The 19,491-nt window shown below is 48.7% G+C and overlaps 2 protein-coding genes across 15 annotated transcripts in view; one reads left to right on the top strand and one right to left on the bottom strand.

Moving 5' to 3' along the window:
• UBP1 (upstream binding protein 1) overlaps positions 1-16,952 on the top strand; it is a 64,949-nt gene extending 47,997 nt beyond the window's left edge. For 3 of the 7 annotated variants that reach the window (XM_060402767.1, XM_027957954.3, XM_027957953.3), the window contains 8 exons: positions 4,959-5,062; positions 7,205-7,259; positions 7,511-7,604; positions 10,147-10,237; positions 10,868-10,974; positions 11,776-11,918; positions 12,755-12,806; positions 15,107-16,952. In XM_060402767.1, the coding sequence (XP_060258750.1) occupies positions 4,959-5,062; positions 7,205-7,259; positions 7,511-7,604; positions 10,147-10,237; positions 10,868-10,974; positions 11,776-11,918; positions 12,755-12,806; positions 15,107-15,144 (684 nt within the window). In that variant the 3' untranslated portion in view covers positions 15,145-16,952. Of the gene's footprint in view, positions 1-3,810; positions 3,865-4,958; positions 5,063-7,204; positions 7,260-7,510; positions 7,605-10,146; positions 10,238-10,867; positions 10,975-11,775; positions 11,919-12,754 lie in introns of all 7 variants that reach the window. The other 4 variants (XM_060402765.1, XM_060402764.1, XM_060402766.1 and 1 more) reach the window with 2 other exon arrangements.
• FBXL2 (F-box and leucine rich repeat protein 2) overlaps positions 468-19,491 on the bottom strand; it is a 97,411-nt gene continuing 78,387 nt past the window's right edge. For 5 of the 8 annotated variants that reach the window (XM_042235786.2, XM_042235785.2, XM_042235788.2 and 2 more), the window contains one exon: positions 18,917-19,159. In XM_042235786.2, coding sequence (XP_042091720.1) covers positions 18,935-19,159 — 225 coding nt within the window. In that variant the 3' untranslated portion in view covers positions 18,917-18,934. The other 3 variants (XM_042235787.2, XM_042235789.2, XR_006056987.2) reach the window with 2 other exon arrangements.

Here is a 19,491-nt window from a genome sequence, read left to right as displayed (position 1 = left end):
TCCCTTTATGAGCACTGACAGTGACTGAACATTCTTTTAGTGAAATAGTTATTTCCGTGCAATTAAAAAAGGGTTTGTTTTCTCACGTGTGCAAGTGATAAGAAAATGCCACGGGTGCTTCGGAATGGTGGCAGCAGCTCGACAGTAGCATCTGCAGTGGGTGCCACTTCCCTGCACGTGGCGCGAGAGTGTGTGATAGGAAAATGCCACGGGTGCTTCGGGATGGTGGCAGCAGCTCGACAGTCGCGTCTGCAGTGTGCCACCCCCTGCACGTGGCGCGAGAGTGTGTGTCTGTGCTTTTGAAAGCCTGTTCGGCAGCACTGGTTGGACTGTGTTAGCGTTTCCTCTTGGCACCTGCACTGTGAGCTTTCGCTTCAGGCCAGCCTAGGGCACCTTGCTGCACTCAGCCCTGGTTTCCCACAGTGTGTAGTCCAGGGGGCCCTTGGTTGAATATGAACTTGCCCAGCTTAAGAAGAAAGAAAGTCTTTATTTCATATTTCATCAAACAGTTGACAGAGGATTATCCTGTGGTACTAACTTAGATCAGCTCTATACCTGCAGTAAATGGAAACAGAAAACATCACTGTTTAAAAACAGCTTCATCATGTGTATTAATGGCTACTGTATTCATCACTGCAGAGTTTGTGTTATCCAGGTGCCGAAAATAGATTTTCACGCTTACACACACATTGGTAATTAACTGTGGACTATGAAAGCCACAGGCACTGTCACAGGATTATTATTTCTGAAGTAAAGCATTGAGTGAAAATATTTTAAATGCCTCTGTACATAGTAAAACTGAAAATGTCCTTCTCTAAGAGGTAAGGGGCCCCACACGTTGCATTTTCTTTAAGTGGGTTTTTGGACTCATACCACAGGTTGTATGGGACAGCTGTACACTCCCTTCCCTCAAATGCCCACCCCTCCAGCTTTATGTTTCTAGTCCCCTCATTTCCCAGCTGAAGACACAGATGGTTCTCAGTAAACTTTTTTGGGGGGAAACCCTGGTAACTCAAGTCACTTTCCCCCTCTTGTTGTAAACTGAAATGAATAGGTTATGATTATAAATTAAATGTGCTATAGCCCAGAACGAATTTGTAGATAGTAGAACTGTTAAGAATTCATGATTCTTAAGTCTGAAGTATGCAAAATGTCAGCAGATCAGTGACCTGTCAGCAGATCAGCATGTCTTCCTGGTGTGCATTGCTTGCTGCCCCAAACTGTGTTTGGTTTGGTTTGGTTAAGACTAGGAGGTAGTTAGAGCTCTTCTTGGAAACCTGTTGTTAAAAACAAGGTACAGATTAATTCCTTAGAAAAGAAAGTGTGTGGCATTTTGTATATTTCTTCGAGTGCCTACAGAAGTCGGCCAGCATTTCGTACAGCTCTCTGAGAGTGGCAGCTGTCTTTCAGTAGGAAGATCCAGACCTGCCTGCTGAAGCTGCAAGGTGCTGTGTGAGACAGTCCTGCATGAGTAGAGGCCACACTGCAGGTTCCCGAGAGCCCAGCACAACTGGGCCCTCCGCATCTCTGTTGGTCTTAGCGTCTGAGCTGTGTCTCATGGACCTGGATTTGGGCTGTCAGGACCTGCGGTGTGCCAGTGGTCCTTGTTTTCTGTTCCTCCTGGGGAAGGACTTTGTTCATAGGGCACCAAAGGTGCCACCCTGTGGGTCCAGGTCGGGTATTGCTGGAACCTCGCTGAAGCAGTACCATTGCTTACTTGTAAAGCCAGGGAAGAATGACAAGGTAGAAGAAACACTGAAAATACTCCTTGGTGTGCCTGGACCCTCCTGCTGCTGCTGCTGCTGCTGCTAAGTTGCTTCAGTCGTGTCCGACACTGTGTGACTCCATAGACGCAGCCTACCAGGCTCTGCTGTCGCTGGGATTCTCCAGGCAAGAACACTGGAGTGGGTTGCCATTTCCTTCTCCAATGCATGAAACTGAAAAGTGAAAGTGAAGTCGCTCAGTCATGTCCGACTCTTAGCAACCCCATGGACTGCAGCCCACCAGGCTCTTCCATCCATGGGATTTTCCAGGCAAGAATGCGGACCCTCCTAGTTGAGCCTAAGAAAAATGCAGGTGGGAGAGTCTTGATGTTTCATCCAGCCTGGCCGTTGAAGAACCTGCGAAATCTGTCTTTTCTAAAAGTAGAGGCCAGTTTGCATTGAGTGCTGGTTTACCAGTGTTCAGTGAATCGAGTCTCTTATTTATTGGGCAAGTTTCAGATGTCAGTTAACAGCCCTGCTTTTCTGTGCTAGAAGAATCTAGATACGTTCAGTGAATCGAGTCTCTTAATTATTGGGCAAGTTTCAGATGTCAGTTAACAGCCCTGCTTTTCTGTGCTAGAAGAATCTAGATACGTAAAAGTGAAATGAGCATGTTGATGGAATTACAGTAAATCTGGTGTCTCTGTTGTAGTTACTACCTGCCATGCTTGGAGCTATTGATGGCTTCATTTCCTCGGTTATATACCTGGCAGTAAGGACCAAAGTGGATCTGGGGAGACTCACTAGGAGGTGGTCAGAGCTGCTTAGATGTGCGTGTTCTGCTGTGTTGTTGGAGTCTGCACTGGGGAGGATGTTGTAGCAGGAAGACCTGCTGCGCAGTGAAGGTGGCCGTGAGCGTTGGGCGCCAGCGAGTCAGGAGGCCTGCCGGGTGGCTCACAGGGCCTTGCGCTCCTCATTCTGTAGGTGCTGAGGAGGTCCCACCTGGTAAGCTGGAAAGAACAGAGGCCCTAGTTTGCAAAGAGCGGGCATTGTCCAGATGTCATGTACAATGAAATCAGTATGACATGCCAGCAGGTTAGTACGGCATTGCAGCCAGCTTTGATGTCATTTAGCTGTCAAGCTGATGACAGTTGAAACATCAAGTCTGCAGTCATTTTCTCTGTTTCTGAGGGGCTGCCTAATGGGTAGTTGTGAAGAATGTTAAGATTCTGGGACTTCGGTTTTAGTTTTCACCCATGTTACTAATGGGTGTCAGACACGCTGCTGAGCTCCTGTAACCTTTGGGGAGACTTGGTTTCTGTCATCAAGAGCCCTTCAGACTAGTGGTCTTGACTTCACACAAAAGAATTCTGAGAATACAATTCCCTTGCACATTTTAAGATTGACATCTGAAAGTTTTCATCGTAAATTTAAATAGTTGCAAAGGAAATAGTTTTCTGACATAGTGAATATTTGTATGTATGACTTAAGGTGAAGCCAGCACATTATTACCCTCTAAGTTTGAAAGCTTGGTGGCTCAAGTGGTAAAGAATCTGCCTGCAGTGCAGGAGACCCACGTTTGATCCCTGGGTCAGCAAGATCCCCTGGAGGTGGGCATGGCAACCCACTCCAGTATTACTGCCTGGAAAATTCCATGGTCAGAGGAGCCTGGCGGGCTACAGTCCATGGGGTTGCAAAGAGTCGGACATGACTGAGTGACTAACACTTTCACACTTAACTTCTTGATCTCGTGTTTTCTCTTTAATTCCCGTTAAATAATTTTGTCCAAATAGGACATACTTTCATGCCTGAAAAACTTTTAAAAATCACCCTAACTACTTTTTTACCACAAACTTAATATAAGTTGAAATTTCATTTTTAAAATTTCCTGTGACCATATAAAGCTTAAGTCAGTTGAGGAATTTAAAACTTATTATTTGTACCAATTTATCAGAGCAAAAAGTCATATACATTTTGATGAATAATTGCTAAGTATAAAAATAGAATTGTTATTGGAAATATATTTTGAATGATGAGGATAGAATTTATTATAAATTTTGTGTAGCTAAGAGAAACTTTGTTTAGATACATTTATTTTTCTTTTCAGCAGTGTGTCATTCAGGCCCTGGAACTCCTTCTGAGATACCTGCCAAAAATTCCGGTGATCTCTTTTTTGTATGATCTGATGGATCCCATCTCAGTGTCTGTCAGCTGACAAGATGTCTTCCTGAATTATTTTGAAAGCAAAAAGCTGAAAACTCCTTGACATGTAGAATTTTTCTGGAGCCATGTACTTCCTCAATGTCCATCCTAGTATCTTTGAATGGCCTTCAGCCCAGTTTTTGGCAGAGTCTTGTAGCCTCCAGCCATGGCAAGAGAGGCCGCCTTTTCGTGTCAGTTGGGAGGAGGTGACGATGACTGTGGACCCTGGAAACCGGGGGTGTAGTCAGGCTCGGAAAGGACGCCCGTGGCGAGGGGTGGAGCACCCCCGTCCTCAGCAGTCGTGACCTCCCTGGCCTGCGCAGCGTGTGTGGGCTTCAGCTTTGCCAGTGCGCCTAACTGTATAGTTAGCGTGTCTCCAGATCTTTAGCTCTGTGTTTGGTCAGAATTGTGAAAAACATTGAAGTCCACTCGCCCTTCTAGACGATATGAACACATAGCTAGATGGCTGCAGGCAGTACCCTGTGCGGTTCTGGTGTTGTGTCCCTGGGCCTGTCTCGTCTTACTCGGGGATGGCGTCCACCCGAGAGCGAGGAAGCGCCTGGTGCCGGGGCGCCTGCTCCTTGGGGAGGCGGGCGAGAGCCGCACCCAGCGGGCAGCCACACCCCGTCAGCACACCGTGCTGGGTGGCGCTTCCGAGCCCCTGCCTGCCTCTGCTGTCGTTCAGACCTCGATAGGCACCTCCTGGGGAATGGATGAAGAGAAGGTGGACGTCCTTGAGGTCACAATGTAGCGACACTTAAGCGCACATCTGAAAGGCCTTTAGGAAAGTTGGCTGCTGTCCTCAGTCACCTCAGGGCCTGTCTGAGAGTAGTCAGGGTCTAGATGCTACAACAAGTAACATTTTCACTGACGCACACACACGCACGCGCGCGCGCACAGTCAGTCTGACGTGTTTCTGTGAGGTTGCTTGATGAATGTCAGGTGTCTCGTGTCTCATGCTCTTGCATTTGGCCAGAGTAGACAGTGAATACAAGAGAGTCCGCCACAGCCTGGAGAAGCGAACCATTCCCGTATCTTTGTTTCTATCCGCAGTGCTCTCCGTGGCCTGATACCCCCACAGCCTACGTGAACAACAGCCCATCCGCAGCTCCCACCTTCACGTCCCCGCCGCCGAGCGCCTGCAGCGTCCCGGACAGGTAGCGGTGTGCGGGCCGCGCGCTGGGCCCCGGGCGGCCTCGCTCCTCTAGCGCCTCTCTGAAGTCACGGTGGCCTTTGAGTGTGTGTCTGGGGTACATGGAAATGAGAAACAGTCTGCTGCTGAGCAAAACTGTCTTTTTGTCACCTTCCAGCTTTTTCCTTCCTAGCCCCTGTGCCTCACACACTCAAAGCTGTGGGACTCCGAAAAGGGTGCGCTTTCAAGATATCTTCTTTGTGAGATAAAAACAACATTGATGAGGTTCATGGGTAGAGAGAAGACTGAGTTGTTAAGGGGAAACTGACTTGAATAGGTTGCGGTTGTGTTTATGATAAGGTACACTGGTCTTTGATGCTCACCATGGCAAACCATGGATTATTTTCTGCCCTGTTTCTTGCCTCTCCCAAAGACACTAATTTTTTTAAAAAAAATAAGTCTTTAAACTTAAAGGAGAAGACTTTCCGCTTGTAAAGGCTTGCTCTGGTGTCAGAAGTGGGCTCGGTGCGCTTTGTCCGTCCTCTCTTCTGGCCTGTCAGCAGCAGCACCTGGTGAGTAGCTGGATCAGAGGGTCCTCACTCTCAGGACGCTTCTTACTGGGAAGGAACGCAACATTCATTACAGAGTTAAAAACCGTAGAGGAGCGAATCCCCGGTCAGCCCAGCGGGGAGAGCTCAGCGCTCGTGCTGCAGCCCAGGTTCAGTCCCTGGCCAGGAAGGCCTCACAGGTCACATGGTGCAGCCGGAAGAGGTCCATGCTGGCAAGGTTGGACCCAGCTCGGCCTGCTATAACTAAACACCACGGACTGAGTGGCTTATAAACGACAGGAGGTCACTCCTCCTGGTCTGAAGGCTGCACGCCCGGTTCCAGGGGCCTGCAGGATGGTTCTGACGAGCAGTGTCTCTCGGGCTGTGGGATACGAGCCCGCGTGTTCCCGTGCTAGTGAGCAGAGTGGAGGAGGCGCACGCCCACCACTACTCACCAGGTCTCTGATCCCTCTCCTGGGGCTCCACCCTCACGGCGCCATCCACTGCTCATGTCCCAAAGGGCCCTCCTCTTAATAAACCATCCATCATGCTGCGGGTAGGGTGGTTTTCTGAGGGAACATGAACATTTAGTCTAACAAGGTCTGGTGAGAAAAAGGGGAAAAAAGGCTTTTTCCCTGAGGAGATGGGTGGATAAGAGGCCACTTGTCTCCGTGTAGGTTACTGTGCTTCAGGAGGAGGAGGTCACTCCTGGACTTGGGACCAGCTTGTTTCCACAGAGGGCACTAAACAGCCTTAGAAAGCTAGGAGGGGAGCGGTGAGATCACGCACACGCCGGCTCACCAGATCTCTCCTGGGGCCCCGCTGTGGTCTCCGCACTGTTAGGGGTGCCGTGAGATGCGTGGAGCCCCATCCGGAGGAGCTCAGGCTCCAGTGGGCGGGGGACAGGGAACAGTCGGCATGATGGACCCGAGAAACTGGGGTGTGGGTGCTGAGAAGGACCCGGAAGGCAGGTGTACCCCCACGCAGCTGCTCTCACTCTTCCCGGGAAACACAAGGATGGTGGCACACAGCGGCTCCTTTTGTTGTCTTGAATTTCACCCTCTTTAACAGTGGATAAATGGATTCGTTAAAGGGATATTATTTTCTATTTCGGCTTAGGTTCGTTTAGATTATTTCTTCTAGCACATTATTAAAGTCGACTCTCTTGCTGTTGTTTTCCACTGTTTACCTTACTTGATTCTCATATTTTTTCCCTAACTAAAATGAATGAGAATCCTTCATTTTCCTGGCACCCCTGGCAATGGAGCCCTTGTGTTTCATGAAACTTGACTTTCTTGCTAAACAGATGGAGAAGCTGCAAATGAAACCATCTTCTGGTGTCTTAATTCTTTTTTTTTTTTTTTGGCCACATTTGTGTGGTTTGTGAGATTTTAGTTCCCAAACCAGGAGTCAGACCATGGCGGTGAACGCACCCAGTCCTAACGACTAGGCCACCAGGAATCGCCTTTGTGTCTTGACCTTATCCCTGATCAGTTGTGCAGATACTCTTTTTGCATATTTACGTTGCCGTGTCCCACAGTGTTAAATTCACCTAGTATCCTTCAATGTCTTAATTCAGAAATATAACAATCATCCTTTTCTTCCTTCCTTATCCCCAGCAATTCATCCTCCCCAAATCATCAGGGAGATGGAATTCCACAGGCCTCTAGTGAAGTAAGTGTCTTTACCCTAACCTCTCCTGCCTTCAGGGTCCTGCATCGTGAAGCCTCTGACAGATTCGAATCGCTGTTCGGGTCCCCGAATACTCACACCTCTGCTCTTTCTGGGTGTGTTAAACTTTAAACCTGTAGGATTTCTGTGTTGTGTTTAAATGTTCTTCTTTATAACATGCCAGGGACTTGGGTGGGTTTTTTTTGTAAGTCTAAATAGTTTCTTCTGTTTACGTTCATTTTCTTTATTAATAGCAACTTCAGCCTTCAGCCACGATCCAGGAAACACAGCAGTGGCTGCTCAAAAACAGATTCTCTTCCTACGCAAGACTGTTCTCCAACTTTTTAGGTATGTTTGTGTCTGTGCACACGCACACATACATCGGTTACTTATTTTTGCACTGTTACGAGCCGTAATTAAACGCTGGAGCAGAAGCTGTATATAGAATCATAAGAAGTTGCCCAAGCCTGTAGGGGAGGCCCCGTGCCCCCGGCGTCCCCAGCTGTGCCGTCTTGCAGACCCTTAGTGCAGCATCGGAGCAGGAGCTCGAGGCCGTCTCACCAGGTTTACGTGCCCTTGTGTTTAGAGGGGCAGAAATGCTCACGCACAATTGTTTATTAACTTTATGTGAAATAATTTTGGTGTTGCGTAAGTTGCAGAGATAACGCAGATGTCCCCGTGCACCCTTTACTCAGCTCGTTACATAGCTGTAGTACGGTGTCGAAACCAGGAGGTTGGCATCGGTGCCGTGTGTGTGCATGGTGTCACTGCCATCACGTCTGCCGGCTCGCATGACCGCCGCCACCGCTGGAGTCGGCACAGAACGCTGACAGCGCCACAGGGGCCTCCCTGGGCGCCCAGTGCCCCTCTCCCACCTCCGCTGGCATCTGGCAGCCATCAGTCTGCTTTCTGCCTCCATGACTTTGTGTTTTGAAAACGTTACATAAATGGGATCACACAGTGCAGTAGCTCTTCTCTCAGCATCCTGCCCTGACATCTGCAACATCTGAGATGTCGTATCAGTTGCTCCTCTTCACTGCTGCGTAGCATTATGGGGTAGGGATGTACTCAGATGGGGGTTTTTACAGACATAGGTGTTCTCTTGCCTAGTAAGCTAAGGAAGTATTCAGATGGAACATTAGAAGGAACCAGGCGGTGCTGCTTCGGGTGCTGTGGGAAGCCCGCTGGGAGGCACAGTCGTAGCCGGCAGGGGCAGCGTTCCTAGACAAGTGTAGCCCTGGGCCCTTTCCCGCAGAACACTCACTGACATGGCCCAGCCTGCTCCTCCTGGGCCGCAGTGCAGTGGCGGCTGGCTCTCCCAGCCTTTGAAGAGAGCGGCGCGTGTGTGCACCCGGCTGCCCAGAGCAAAGCTTGGTCTCCCACAGAGCACGGCTCCGGTCTCATCAGCCCTCTGCGGCTGTGCTTGCGCCACGACCAGCCATTCCTCGGGCAGCGCTTTGTCTCTTTGAAATGGAAGTGCGGGGTTTTTTCTCACTTGCTAGCCGAGATCCGCACTTCATGATTTACCTGTGGAAAAGCTACACATTTCAGTGTGTGTTGGGGAGGAGCCCCTGGGGTGCTCACAGGGAAGGCGGGAAGAGCCCCAAACACTGGGGAGCTCTGCCAGTGGCACCTGATTCCTGTTCTGTGAGACGCACACATTGAGGTTGTGTGAGTGGTGGTCACTAGGGCTTGGCCTTCTGCCTTCTGCTTCCCCTGTGAGGTTCCCCACAGTCGAGAGGTGGGGAAGGCGGCTTCCTGCTCCGAGCCCGTTGGGCATTCAGAGAAGACCATGCCCGTCCAGTTCTGTGTGGGTGGCGGCTGTGCTCCCAGGTCGCTCCTCTCCACTCCTGTTGGCAGAAGGCCCTGGCAGAGGCAACAGCACCTGGCTCTGCCCCCCGACGCCAGAGACAGCCCCGTTGGCACTCATGCCTCATGGGAGACATGCTTCTCTGGTCTCTGTTTCACAAACTAGAAAATTATGAGACTCTAACATTCAAGCCCTCAAAAGTAGAGAACTCCATTATCTTGTTACATATGTGAGTGGATATTTATCATATGGAAGTCATGCTTTATTTAATCTCAAGGGCATCTTAGTTTCCCCAATAAACTACATCTTGAGCATCAATAAAGGGGGAAAACAAAAGGTTGTAGACACACTCAGACATTAAGCAGAGTCTGCAGAGCTCCCGCGGCACTCGACCAGCTCCAAAGCTGGATGACCAGCCTTGGTGAGTCTCATTCTGCCACCCCCCCCACCTCCCTTTTCTGTTCTGCTTTAAAGCAGATCCTGGGCACCATACCATCCATGTACACACACACCAAATATTTACAGAGGAAGTCTTCAGGGCAATATGCAGTTCTCTGCCATGTTTTTGTATTAAACTGGCTACTGTGGCAGAGTTGTTATTGTTGGACTGTATGTAGCAGGTTACAGAATACAGAGGCCTAATCCCAGCTCTGCTGAAAACCTGGTTGCCTTTGGGCAGGTCTGACTTCCATTTCTTCCTTTTGTAAAGTAAAGATTGGCCTGGGTCATCTCACGGTGAACGGTCAGGTCAAGATCATGTTAATCCTCGCAAGCACCACTCGGCCAGAGTAGGCCACACGGCAGTCCTGTGCTGGGAACAGTCAGTCTTGTCAGCTGTGCTTGTTGTTACGATTAACCGGCCTCTGGGCTTCCGAGCTCCTTCTTGACCCAGGATGTGAGAGCCAGCATCCTATGTCTGAAGGACAGGCGTGTGTGTGTCTGTTCCTGTGGGCGTGCACACATAAGAGAGCCGTGATGGTTTCCAAGAACACTGAACTGAAGACGGATGCCGCCAAGCAGCCTGTCTCGCTGGGTCTTACCCCAGTTCCTGGAGAAGATTCTCTTTTTGCTCTTCTCCAGGTGCCGACTTGTTAAAGCTGACCAAGGAGGACCTAGTACAAATCTGCGGTGCCGCCGACGGGATCCGGCTCTATAACGCCCTGAAGTCAAGGTAGAACACGGAGTCTAAAAGGGGCCACTCTGCTTGAAACGAGGATGCGCCCTTGCTCGTGCGGGGCGGTGGGCAGCTGGGCCGCGCTGCGCCACGTGTGTGCGCCTTCAGGCAGGCCCAGATGTGGTTCAGGCACTGAGGGCAGAGGCGGACTCAGGACTAGAAATGGGGCTGCACGGCTGGGTTTGCTGCCAAGATAACAAACTTCTCGTTTCGGTCAGCTCTACGGAATCTATGGTTTTCAAGGTCATGTGTCCTACTGCACAGCTGTTAGAAGCATACGCTGTGTTGGCCTTCAAGATCCATTCACTGTGGTTGCTATTTCTAGACTTGTGGTGTGAGAATTGCATTAAACTGAATTTTACTGATGTTAAACTGTTGACATAATGTTGAAACTTAAATTCACCAGCATCTGACTGACCATCTCAATGGTTTAGAATCGGGATCATCAGATTAGACCACCTGTGCTAACCTGTGATAGTTGGTGTGAGGTGTGTGTCTTTATAGTCTTAACCGTAAATTGGTATAATGAAGTAGCCTTGTCAAGTTCTAAGGAACTAGCCCCTAGCGCCCTGTAGCTGCGCACGCGCAGCGCCTCCCTGGCTCACAAGCGCCGTCTTCTGGTTGCAGGTCGGTGCGGCCCCGCCTGACCCTCTACGTCTGCCGCGAGCAGCCCGCGCCGCAGGGGCAGCAGCCGGCGGCGGGCGGGAGCGACAGCAGCAGCGCCGCGCCGTTCGGTGGGTATGGTAGGCGGGTATTGGCGGGGGTGCACTCTGCTTCCTGTCACGGCCCTTTGCTGTGGATGGGGGCCGCGTGGTGGAGGCGGCCGCTGAGAGGCAGCGCCCTTTTGCGCTGTTCTGATGAAGTTTCATCAACGCGCGCAGGCAGTGTGTAGCAAGCCCTGCCCCAGAGCTCCTGATCGCTGTTTGGCGTTCATCAGTAGCTGAGCAGGACCTGCGGGGGCCCCGGGCTTCTCTGGAGCCAGCAGCCCTCTGGGCCTGGGGGCCGCTTCCTTAGCTTCTCTTGCATTTTCACACTGTTCTGAATCCTTTGGAGGACACGTAGCTTTTATTCTTTAAGATAAATTTCCAGTAGTAGGTTTACTGAATCAAAAACTGACCTCTTTGGAGTTCTTTTTATATATTACTAGAAACACTGTATTTTTGAAAACAGCTTTCTCTTGTTATAATTCGTATATCGTAAACTCCTTCCACTGCAAGTTTACAGTTCCAGTATGCACGGCTGCAGCCACTGCCATCAAACAGTGTTGGCCTCACTGCTCCACAGTGACCCTCCGTGCCCATCTGTACTCTGTTCCTGTTTGTGTTTAATAAAAATTATAACCACAGATATTTTTGTACAGAGGTTAATTATATGGGTACGCATAAATAATAATTTAAATGGATAGTAAGGGGGAACTACTCATCTTTTTTGTATCTTACTTCTTTAGTACTTTGAAAGGTGTGACCGTCCCATAGATCAGGTGGAAAACAGATCAAAGATGATTTCTAAAATGCTGTTTGTATTTTTTATTTCAGTTTATCATGCAATCTACTTGGAAGAAATGGTTGCCTCAGAAGTTGCTCGAAAACTTGCGCTGGTGTTTAATATTCCTTTCCACCAAATTAACCAGGTTTACAGACAGGGTCCCACTGGTATTCACATTCTTGTTAGTGATCAGGTAACTGGCATGCTCTTTCCTCCTTCACACTGGTGTTTGCTTTTGTACGTATTGCTGAAGAGCTATAGGAAAACTCTGTGGCCTCTTGCCAGTACTCGGGAGTCAGAGTTGGGAATCAAAATTGGGAGGAATTTATAAGCAAGAGTTGAGGTGTCCTGGGTGGCAGAAGGAATGCATATTAAGGAGAACCACAGCTCAGCTCCCACCGGCTTTGAACTCTGACACCAGTCACTGGGAGACTCCAGGTTCCTGGGACTTTGGTCCTTTTTATGTAAAAGTGAGGCATCTGAACGGGTTTTCCTTTGTTTCCCTATCTGATGACTGGTTCTAAGCAGCAGGGTAGGAGGGCAGTTCTCCCCGTCCATGTTCCGTGAGAAGCAAGCAGTGAAGTGCAGCTTTTTGTCAGTGTCTCTGTCCGAGAGCCCCGTGGGGACAGCCCCCCGTGGGCCCACGGGTGACGGGCCAGAGTGCGGGGACCGCTGTGAGTGCGAGGTCGGCACAGGGCGGGCTGCACGCCAGGTGTGGGCCTGTGGCCCGTACAGCCTTCATGAAGTGCTGTCTCTGTCCGAGAGCCCCGTGGGGACAGCCCCCGTGGGCCCACGGGTGACGGGCCAGAGTGCGGGGACCGCTGTGAGTGCGAGGTCGGCACAGGGCGGGCTGCACGCCAGGTGTGGGCCTGTGGCCCGTACAGCCTTCATGAAGTGCTGTCTTGACTGGCGAGTCCTGAGCTTGTGCGCCATGTGTGTGTTCTTATTCTTTCTCTTCTTTCACAAGTTTCAATCTTTCCTAATCAGTAAGAGTTGGGTGTTAATTATACATCTGCTTTATCCTTCTAGATGGTTCAGAACTTCCAAGATGAGAGTTGTTTTTTATTCTCCACAGTAAAAGGTACTTTGCATGTGTACGTGTGTCTTGAAAGGCTAGAATCATGAAAGGTGGCGTGCCTGAAATCAGCAGTCATCTTGTGTCTGGCTTTGCAAATGCTGGTTTTACCAATCTTAAGTAAGTTTGAAAAATGAAGTCAGCCACTATCTGGTGACAGAAACAGAAATTAGCAAGTAAGAGGAGTCCATCCTTCTGGATGCCTGGAGAACAATCCCAGTCTATTCAACATTTCACTGACCACCTCATGTCAGACACGTGCTGGAAAGGTCTTCCCCTGCTCTAGTGGGGAAAGCAACCAGAAAAGGTCAACAGATGCACACAAATTACAAATACAGAGTTTAGCTGCCGTGAAGGGATGGGGAAGTATGGTGCTTGTGGACACAGGCGTCTGGGCTGGGGACACAAAGCTCTTAGACTGTCTCTGAGGAGCAGCAGCCAGGCGGGGCAAGGATGTCGCAGAGGAAGGAGCCGGGCTGCTCTGGAGGCCTGCAGGCCTGCAGCTGCCATGCAGGGCGAGGGCAAGCAAAGCAGGAGCCAAGTCTGGTAGGCAGTGTAGTGGTGGGAGCTTAGGTTTGAAATGCACTGCAGTCAGTGATTTGTTTGTAAACAAATGAGTAATGTGAGTAGGTTTGTCTTTTCTTCCACTGTTGCAACTTTATAGAGACAGAAGGTGGGAGAAGTGGAGGCAGGAGGTGTCACCTAGGCCAGAGGTGAGGGGGTTTTGGATAGTGACAGGGCCTGCTGAGCCCCATATGGGAGGAGCAGCCGTGACTCTTACAGAAGCAGCGGTGCAGGCGGTGGTCACAGTGGAGGGGGAGGTGGTGTTGAGAGCGCCCCCGACCCTCTTCCTTCGGGCTGCTACGCATGACTTGGGACAGACGGTTGCTGGGGGTGTCATCAGAGCAGTGGATAAGAAGGCAGCTGGAGCTGGTAAGGTTTCCCACCTCTGCCTAGCAAGCTCAGAAGGCTAAGTGAGCATTATCACCCTAGGCTTAGTGGTGGAAGAACAGTCTCAGAACTATTTGTGTCAATTGGTCATTTAATAGTAAAAAGTGGTTAATGGTAACAATGTGTCATAAAACTTTCAGAAGGAAAGGAGACTTGTGGACCATTTGTGTGTAGCAGTTCTTGGTTTTTAAAATCAGTACTTTTTAATGTAAACAGCTTGAGTAAACATGTCACAGAATTTGAGACCCATTAAAAAATAAGTTTGCAAAAAGTTGAGATTTCATTTTAGGACATGGGAATGTCGAGTTAACTATACCCGCTGGGGCTGGCAGGAGATACCTGGGTTTCAGATCTAAGTTAAGCCCTCAGCATGTCTTCGGTGATTCTAAGCCGTAGAAATCCTTCAGGTTATGGAGGGAGAGAATGTGAAGAGCAGGCCCAGATGGGGCTCACAAGACTTCCAGTTAAAGGGTTACAGGAGGGTTTCTTAAATGTCATTATGAGGAGAGACCTTTAAGATCTAAATCCAGTCTTAGCAGGAAAGCTGCACCTCAAAGAGCAAGATGTCCGGTGTCACTCTTTTCTGGTAAGTTACTCAAAGCAGTAGCCCCCCTTGAAACAAGGGGCTGAATTGAGAACTTCACCCCGCTGGACGTGTCTCAAGCCAGCAAGATACCTGCAGGGGCTGTTTAGACTGTGAACTGACCCACTGTTGTTCTCTTTACAAAGCCCTGAGACTAGCACCCTCGTCTCAATCTTTCATTCTCAAAGCGTTTGGTCTGCAGAACCGACACCGTCTGTGACAGGTAGTTCAGAGCGTGTGGCTGTGACGGCGGCGAGTGTCTAGTGTTCGCCGTCCCTCCCATCTCAGTGTCCTGTCTGTAGACATTTGTCCTTATGAAAAATTTCATTTGTTCCTTGATGAATGCTTGTACTGCTTCTCGTCATCTTCTGAGAAACCCTAGGCCAGCAGGCGTAGCTAGTGATTACTAATTATCCCAGAAAAGGTGGGTATCAGCACCCAGTTTATCCGACGGTCTCTGCCGTGTGCTCAGACAAGCGGCAGAGGGAGCGTGGACATGATGCTTTAGGGAGGGGCGCTGGAGCAGGTTAATCAGCCTTTTCATCTCTGGAATACTTAAAGGCACGCTCAGCTGGGCTGGGAAGCTGTAGGGTGAGAGCAGCGTTTGTTTTAGTGAGTTAGGTTTTAAATTTATTTTTAATCAAAGGATACTTGCTTTACAATATTGGTTTCATTTCTGACATACGTCAATATGAATTAGCTCAATTTAGTTTTGACTCTCCAGCCTAGTAAAAAAGAAGTTGAGCGATCACGTCCCTTTCTTTTTCCGCAGCTGAAAATGGTGGTGGCGTCCACATCATTTTGAAGTGACGTCTTCCGTAGTCTGAACTCTATTCAGCACCAAATAAAAGTCACGCTTAAAAAGTGTGTGAAGACTGAATCCAAGAAGTCTTGGGATTGGATTTTACCATATGAAATGTTTCATATTGAAAACATAGGATGACCTTCCTAATGAGCTGGACGAGAGGCGCACCTGGCCCGCGTCCCCGCCGGGAGAGAGCACGCAGGCCGCGCAGGTAGGCCGCCTGCCCCTCTGCCCGAGGCGCCGCGCACACAGGTCCGGAGCAGCCTCTGCTGTCTTTCTACACTGTATGCGGTTTGGAGATGAATGTAGATGTACTGTGGGCATTGACATTTCTGGGCCACTGTGGTGTCTGTGGCCTGGACCTTATGCTGACCTGGGCGGGGACGGGCCGCCTCGGACACGGGCCGACCGGTGGTCAGGGGAGAGGCGCGGCGCTTCTCGGGAAAATCATGTCTAAGGGTGTGCGTCTGCCGGGATCATGCCGGATCGGGAGGATCCAAGCCAGGAAGACGGGCTTGAAGCAAACTGCATTATCAAGAGTACCTTGGTGAGAGGATCAGTGTAAATCCTAATAGGTACAAAGACTTTTGTGTTTTTGCTTTGTCACAGATTTATTGAAAACCTTTTTGCTTCTGCTTCCATTTTTAGCATTTGTTTCTGGTTTTCATTTTTGAATCCCAATGTCTTTTAAACTCATGTGGTTTTCTTTCTCCTTTTTCTATCTCCAACCACTTAGCAACCGCCTCCCCCCTTCCTGTTAAACATTTTTAAAGTCCTGTCCCGGACATTGGAAATACACATAAGCAGGACAAAACAGTGTGATGGTTCGTAACTTGGTGGTAAGGGGTCATTATCAGGAGTTGAAATTATTCTCGGAACACTAGACATCACAAACACTATCTTGCACCATCAAAATTCTTACTTCTTGAGCTTTAGTACAATCATGGATAACATTCTGGTGATTATTTAGGGACTTTTATACACCACATAATAGCTTCTTTTTTCTATAAAAAGAGTGCCTCTTTCACAAAACCAAATGCTTGTCGGCCAGTATACTTTTCAAAGGGAATCACTGTTTTTGCAATTTTTTCTACTATCTTTCTCTCTTCCCTTCACCCAAAGCCTTCCCAAAATTCATCAGCAAGCATTTGAGGCCTGTGGTGTACTAGACACAAATAGAAAAAACAAAACACTTCGATTGCATTTTAATTACACCACCTCTGTCTGTTTACCCAGTATCTTGGTTTTGAGTGTTTTATTTGATGCTTGAGTTTGAAATCTCTCCCCAAAGACAAAACTGCTCCAGTGGGTAAAAGCTTTGTATTTTATTCATAAAGGGGGTTATTTGATATTAAAAAAAGAAAGTACTGTCTTTAAATATTCCATCTTTGGCCTGAAAATACCCCTCACTTGTACAGCCCCCAAGCTGGAGAGCTTTCCTTTCCGTCATTTCCCCTTTGCTTTCCTACGACCACATGTTTTCTGTACCAATCACTTGGGAAAGAAGTGAGCTTTCTCTTCATTGTTTTAGAGTTTTGCTTGTCTATTTAGCATTCCTTTTTGAGTCTCAAGATTTATGGAACAATAAATGTCATTTAATGCTGTGTGCTATTTTGAATTCATCAGGTTTTTACAAGTGGGGTTAAAAAAAAAAAAGCTCGTCAAACTTGAAATTACACCAAGCAGCATTGAACATTAGTCTGTCCCAGTGAAACAGGTTAAATTATGGCACCAGCAAATCTGCTACTTTGTTTTTTAATAGTAGGATGTACACATTTCAGTATAATAAATGTTTTCCGATTGTTTTTGCAAATGTGTGTCTCATTTAAAAGCCAAGTTCCTGCCAGTGTCACTTCGTGTCATAGAATCAAGCGGTTCACGACGTATGTTCTGAGTGCACACCAGTCCAAATGGCGTTAGAAGAGCTGGTGGGGATGTGTCTTCCTTTCAGTTTGTTGTTTTCTCAAAGCAAATGCAGCTGAGCACAGGTCATCCAGTGATTGTTCCAGGCTTACATTTTAAAGAGGAAGCAAACCTGATTTCCTTAACAGAGGTCCTGCTGTTCTGTAACTGCAGTCCTGTGTCATTCAGCCAGAGTCCAATAGCTTTGAGAGGTTGTATCCAAGCTCCAAAGAGAGAATGTGTAGAAGGTCCTGGACATTTAAATTTTTAAAGCGGAACTATACTCACAGTTTTCTGCAGCACCCATTTCCCCACACACAGTGATGTAAATGTCTACTTAAATAACTGCTATGGCATACATACAATTTTTAGATCAGGAAATACTAGAGTATATAATAAGGCTGCAAAATCACCAGGACTAATGCTTTTTCTGATAATCCTCTTAATTGATTTATCTATCTGCCTTCTCTCCCCAGAATGCAACTGAGGTCTTGTATTCTAAATGATTCTAAAACTTTCCACCTAACAGAACCCTAACTCTATTAGAACTATTGCTGGTCGTGGGAAATTTCTCTTTTGCTGTTTCTCTTCAGCTTCTCAGGAGCTCTGGGCTTTTCAGTTTGGTTAAGAAGGGTTAGCACAGAGGTTCAGTGAAGGTCACAAGTCTGGCAGCACAGAGTAGAAACCAGATCACCTTATCAGATTTCAGATAACAGAATGCCTGAGTTTGGAAAATGGTTTTGGTCAGATATGTCTGCCACAAGATAATAGCAATAAAACCCTCTGACGTAAGCACTGCAGTGGTTTATTCATTTTATATTATGTAAGTCTCAAAGGTGCCAACACTTTACTGAGCTGAGTTTTAAGTGTGTAAAATTTTTGAATAGTTCTGGTGTAACTTGATTTCTAAGACTTAAAATAAACTTGGAAAAAAATCACACCCATTCTACATGCATCCATTATTTTTAATTGATTGTAGTATAGATAACTTGAGCTTTAAATTCTTTTTCTTTAAGGTCCCCCAAATTGTGTGAGAGATGACAGGATTAGCTCATTTTGTGCTGTTGCCTACCCCAGAGCTCACGATCTGTCATCAGGCAGCACGGAGTCTGAGCTGCTGCTGTTCCATTTCTGGCCCCCGAGAGGACCTAGGGCGAGTTGACAGAAAGGTGGAGACCCTGCTCCACCCTTTCTAGAGTCCTCATTCTTTGGTGTCTCATGGAAACCTATTACCTTGCCTTCCAAGTAAGTCTCCAAATAGAAAACTGTCAGGCATTGTGAATTTGCAATATAGTTACTTCAATAAAGTTGCTATTTTAACCTTCAAAGTGGAGAAGTCCTGCTAATCAAAGTGGACTCGTGAATAAAAGGAGGTCATTGGCTTAAGTATCAGGTAGAAAATCAACAGCTTATTTTTCTGCTCAGTTTGTGCTAACGCTGATGGTCTGTTGAAGAATGCTGGCAAAGCCGGGGGTGGGAATTTTGTACCTAGGGCAGCGCCACCTCTTGAGATCCAGGCTTCCTGTGCGGTCCTGGCTGCACTAAGACCACCCCTGCTCTTTGTTAGCTGACACGAGGCTTTGAACTGATTGCATCACAGCAGAACAAAGGTAAAAACGATCACCAGAAGTACCGCAGTCCCTGCACAAGTCTTTTTTACCTGTAAGCGCCTTTCTCACCGGAGAATCCACAGAGCTGGGTGATGGCGGAGAACGGCACACCGAGTGCTCCGGGCAGGCCCCGCGGCCCGCGGGCGGCCGTCAGAGGATGACGCAGCACCTGCAGAGCCGCGGCCCGCCGCCTCCCGCGGCCGTGGGCGGGGTGACGGGAGCGAAGTAGGCGTGGACTCGGACGTGAGGGAGCTGCGCCTGAAAGCGACGGGACGAGCACCGGCTAAAGGCCTGTGGGCAGGAGGACAACTACCCGCGTGATCCCAGGAAAGCCCAAGCTAAGAGGCAGTCCCCGTCCCTGTGTGCAAACCAAGTGGTGAGGGGTAGCGCCGAGGCCTGCTTGGGGTCTACGTGCAGAGCTGCCTGAGCTTCTAAGCATATTCAAGAGCAAGGGCGGCACAGCTGGGCTACGCGGGGAAGGGACGCCGCCGCCACGAAGGCTCTCTACCTGGAAATTAGCAAAGGTCAAGCCTTCAGTTCTTTTGCCCAGACCCATTCTAGAAGCGGAATCTTCCCGGATGGACGCTAATAAGAAGGTTTTTAAGAAGTCTAGGGACTTCCCTGGTGGCTCAGACGGTAAAAGCATCTGCCTACAATGCGGGAGACCTGGGTTCAATCCCTGGGTTGGGAAGATCCCCTGGAGAAGGAAATGGCAACCCATTCCAGTATTCAGAAGTCTGAGGAGGTAGCTGGTGTAACTCGGCCCCAGGCAGAACGGAGGAAACGGAGGCTGGTTCTCCGCCCCTGCTGTCGCCTGGGCGGCTCTGCCGGCGAGGCGGC

The sequence above is a fragment of the Ovis aries genome, chromosome 19 (assembly GCF_016772045.2).
Source record: "Ovis aries strain OAR_USU_Benz2616 breed Rambouillet chromosome 19, ARS-UI_Ramb_v3.0, whole genome shotgun sequence".
NCBI classification, from domain to species: domain Eukaryota; kingdom Metazoa; phylum Chordata; class Mammalia; order Artiodactyla; family Bovidae; genus Ovis; species Ovis aries.
This window is presented reverse-complemented; position numbering and strand designations above follow the sequence as displayed.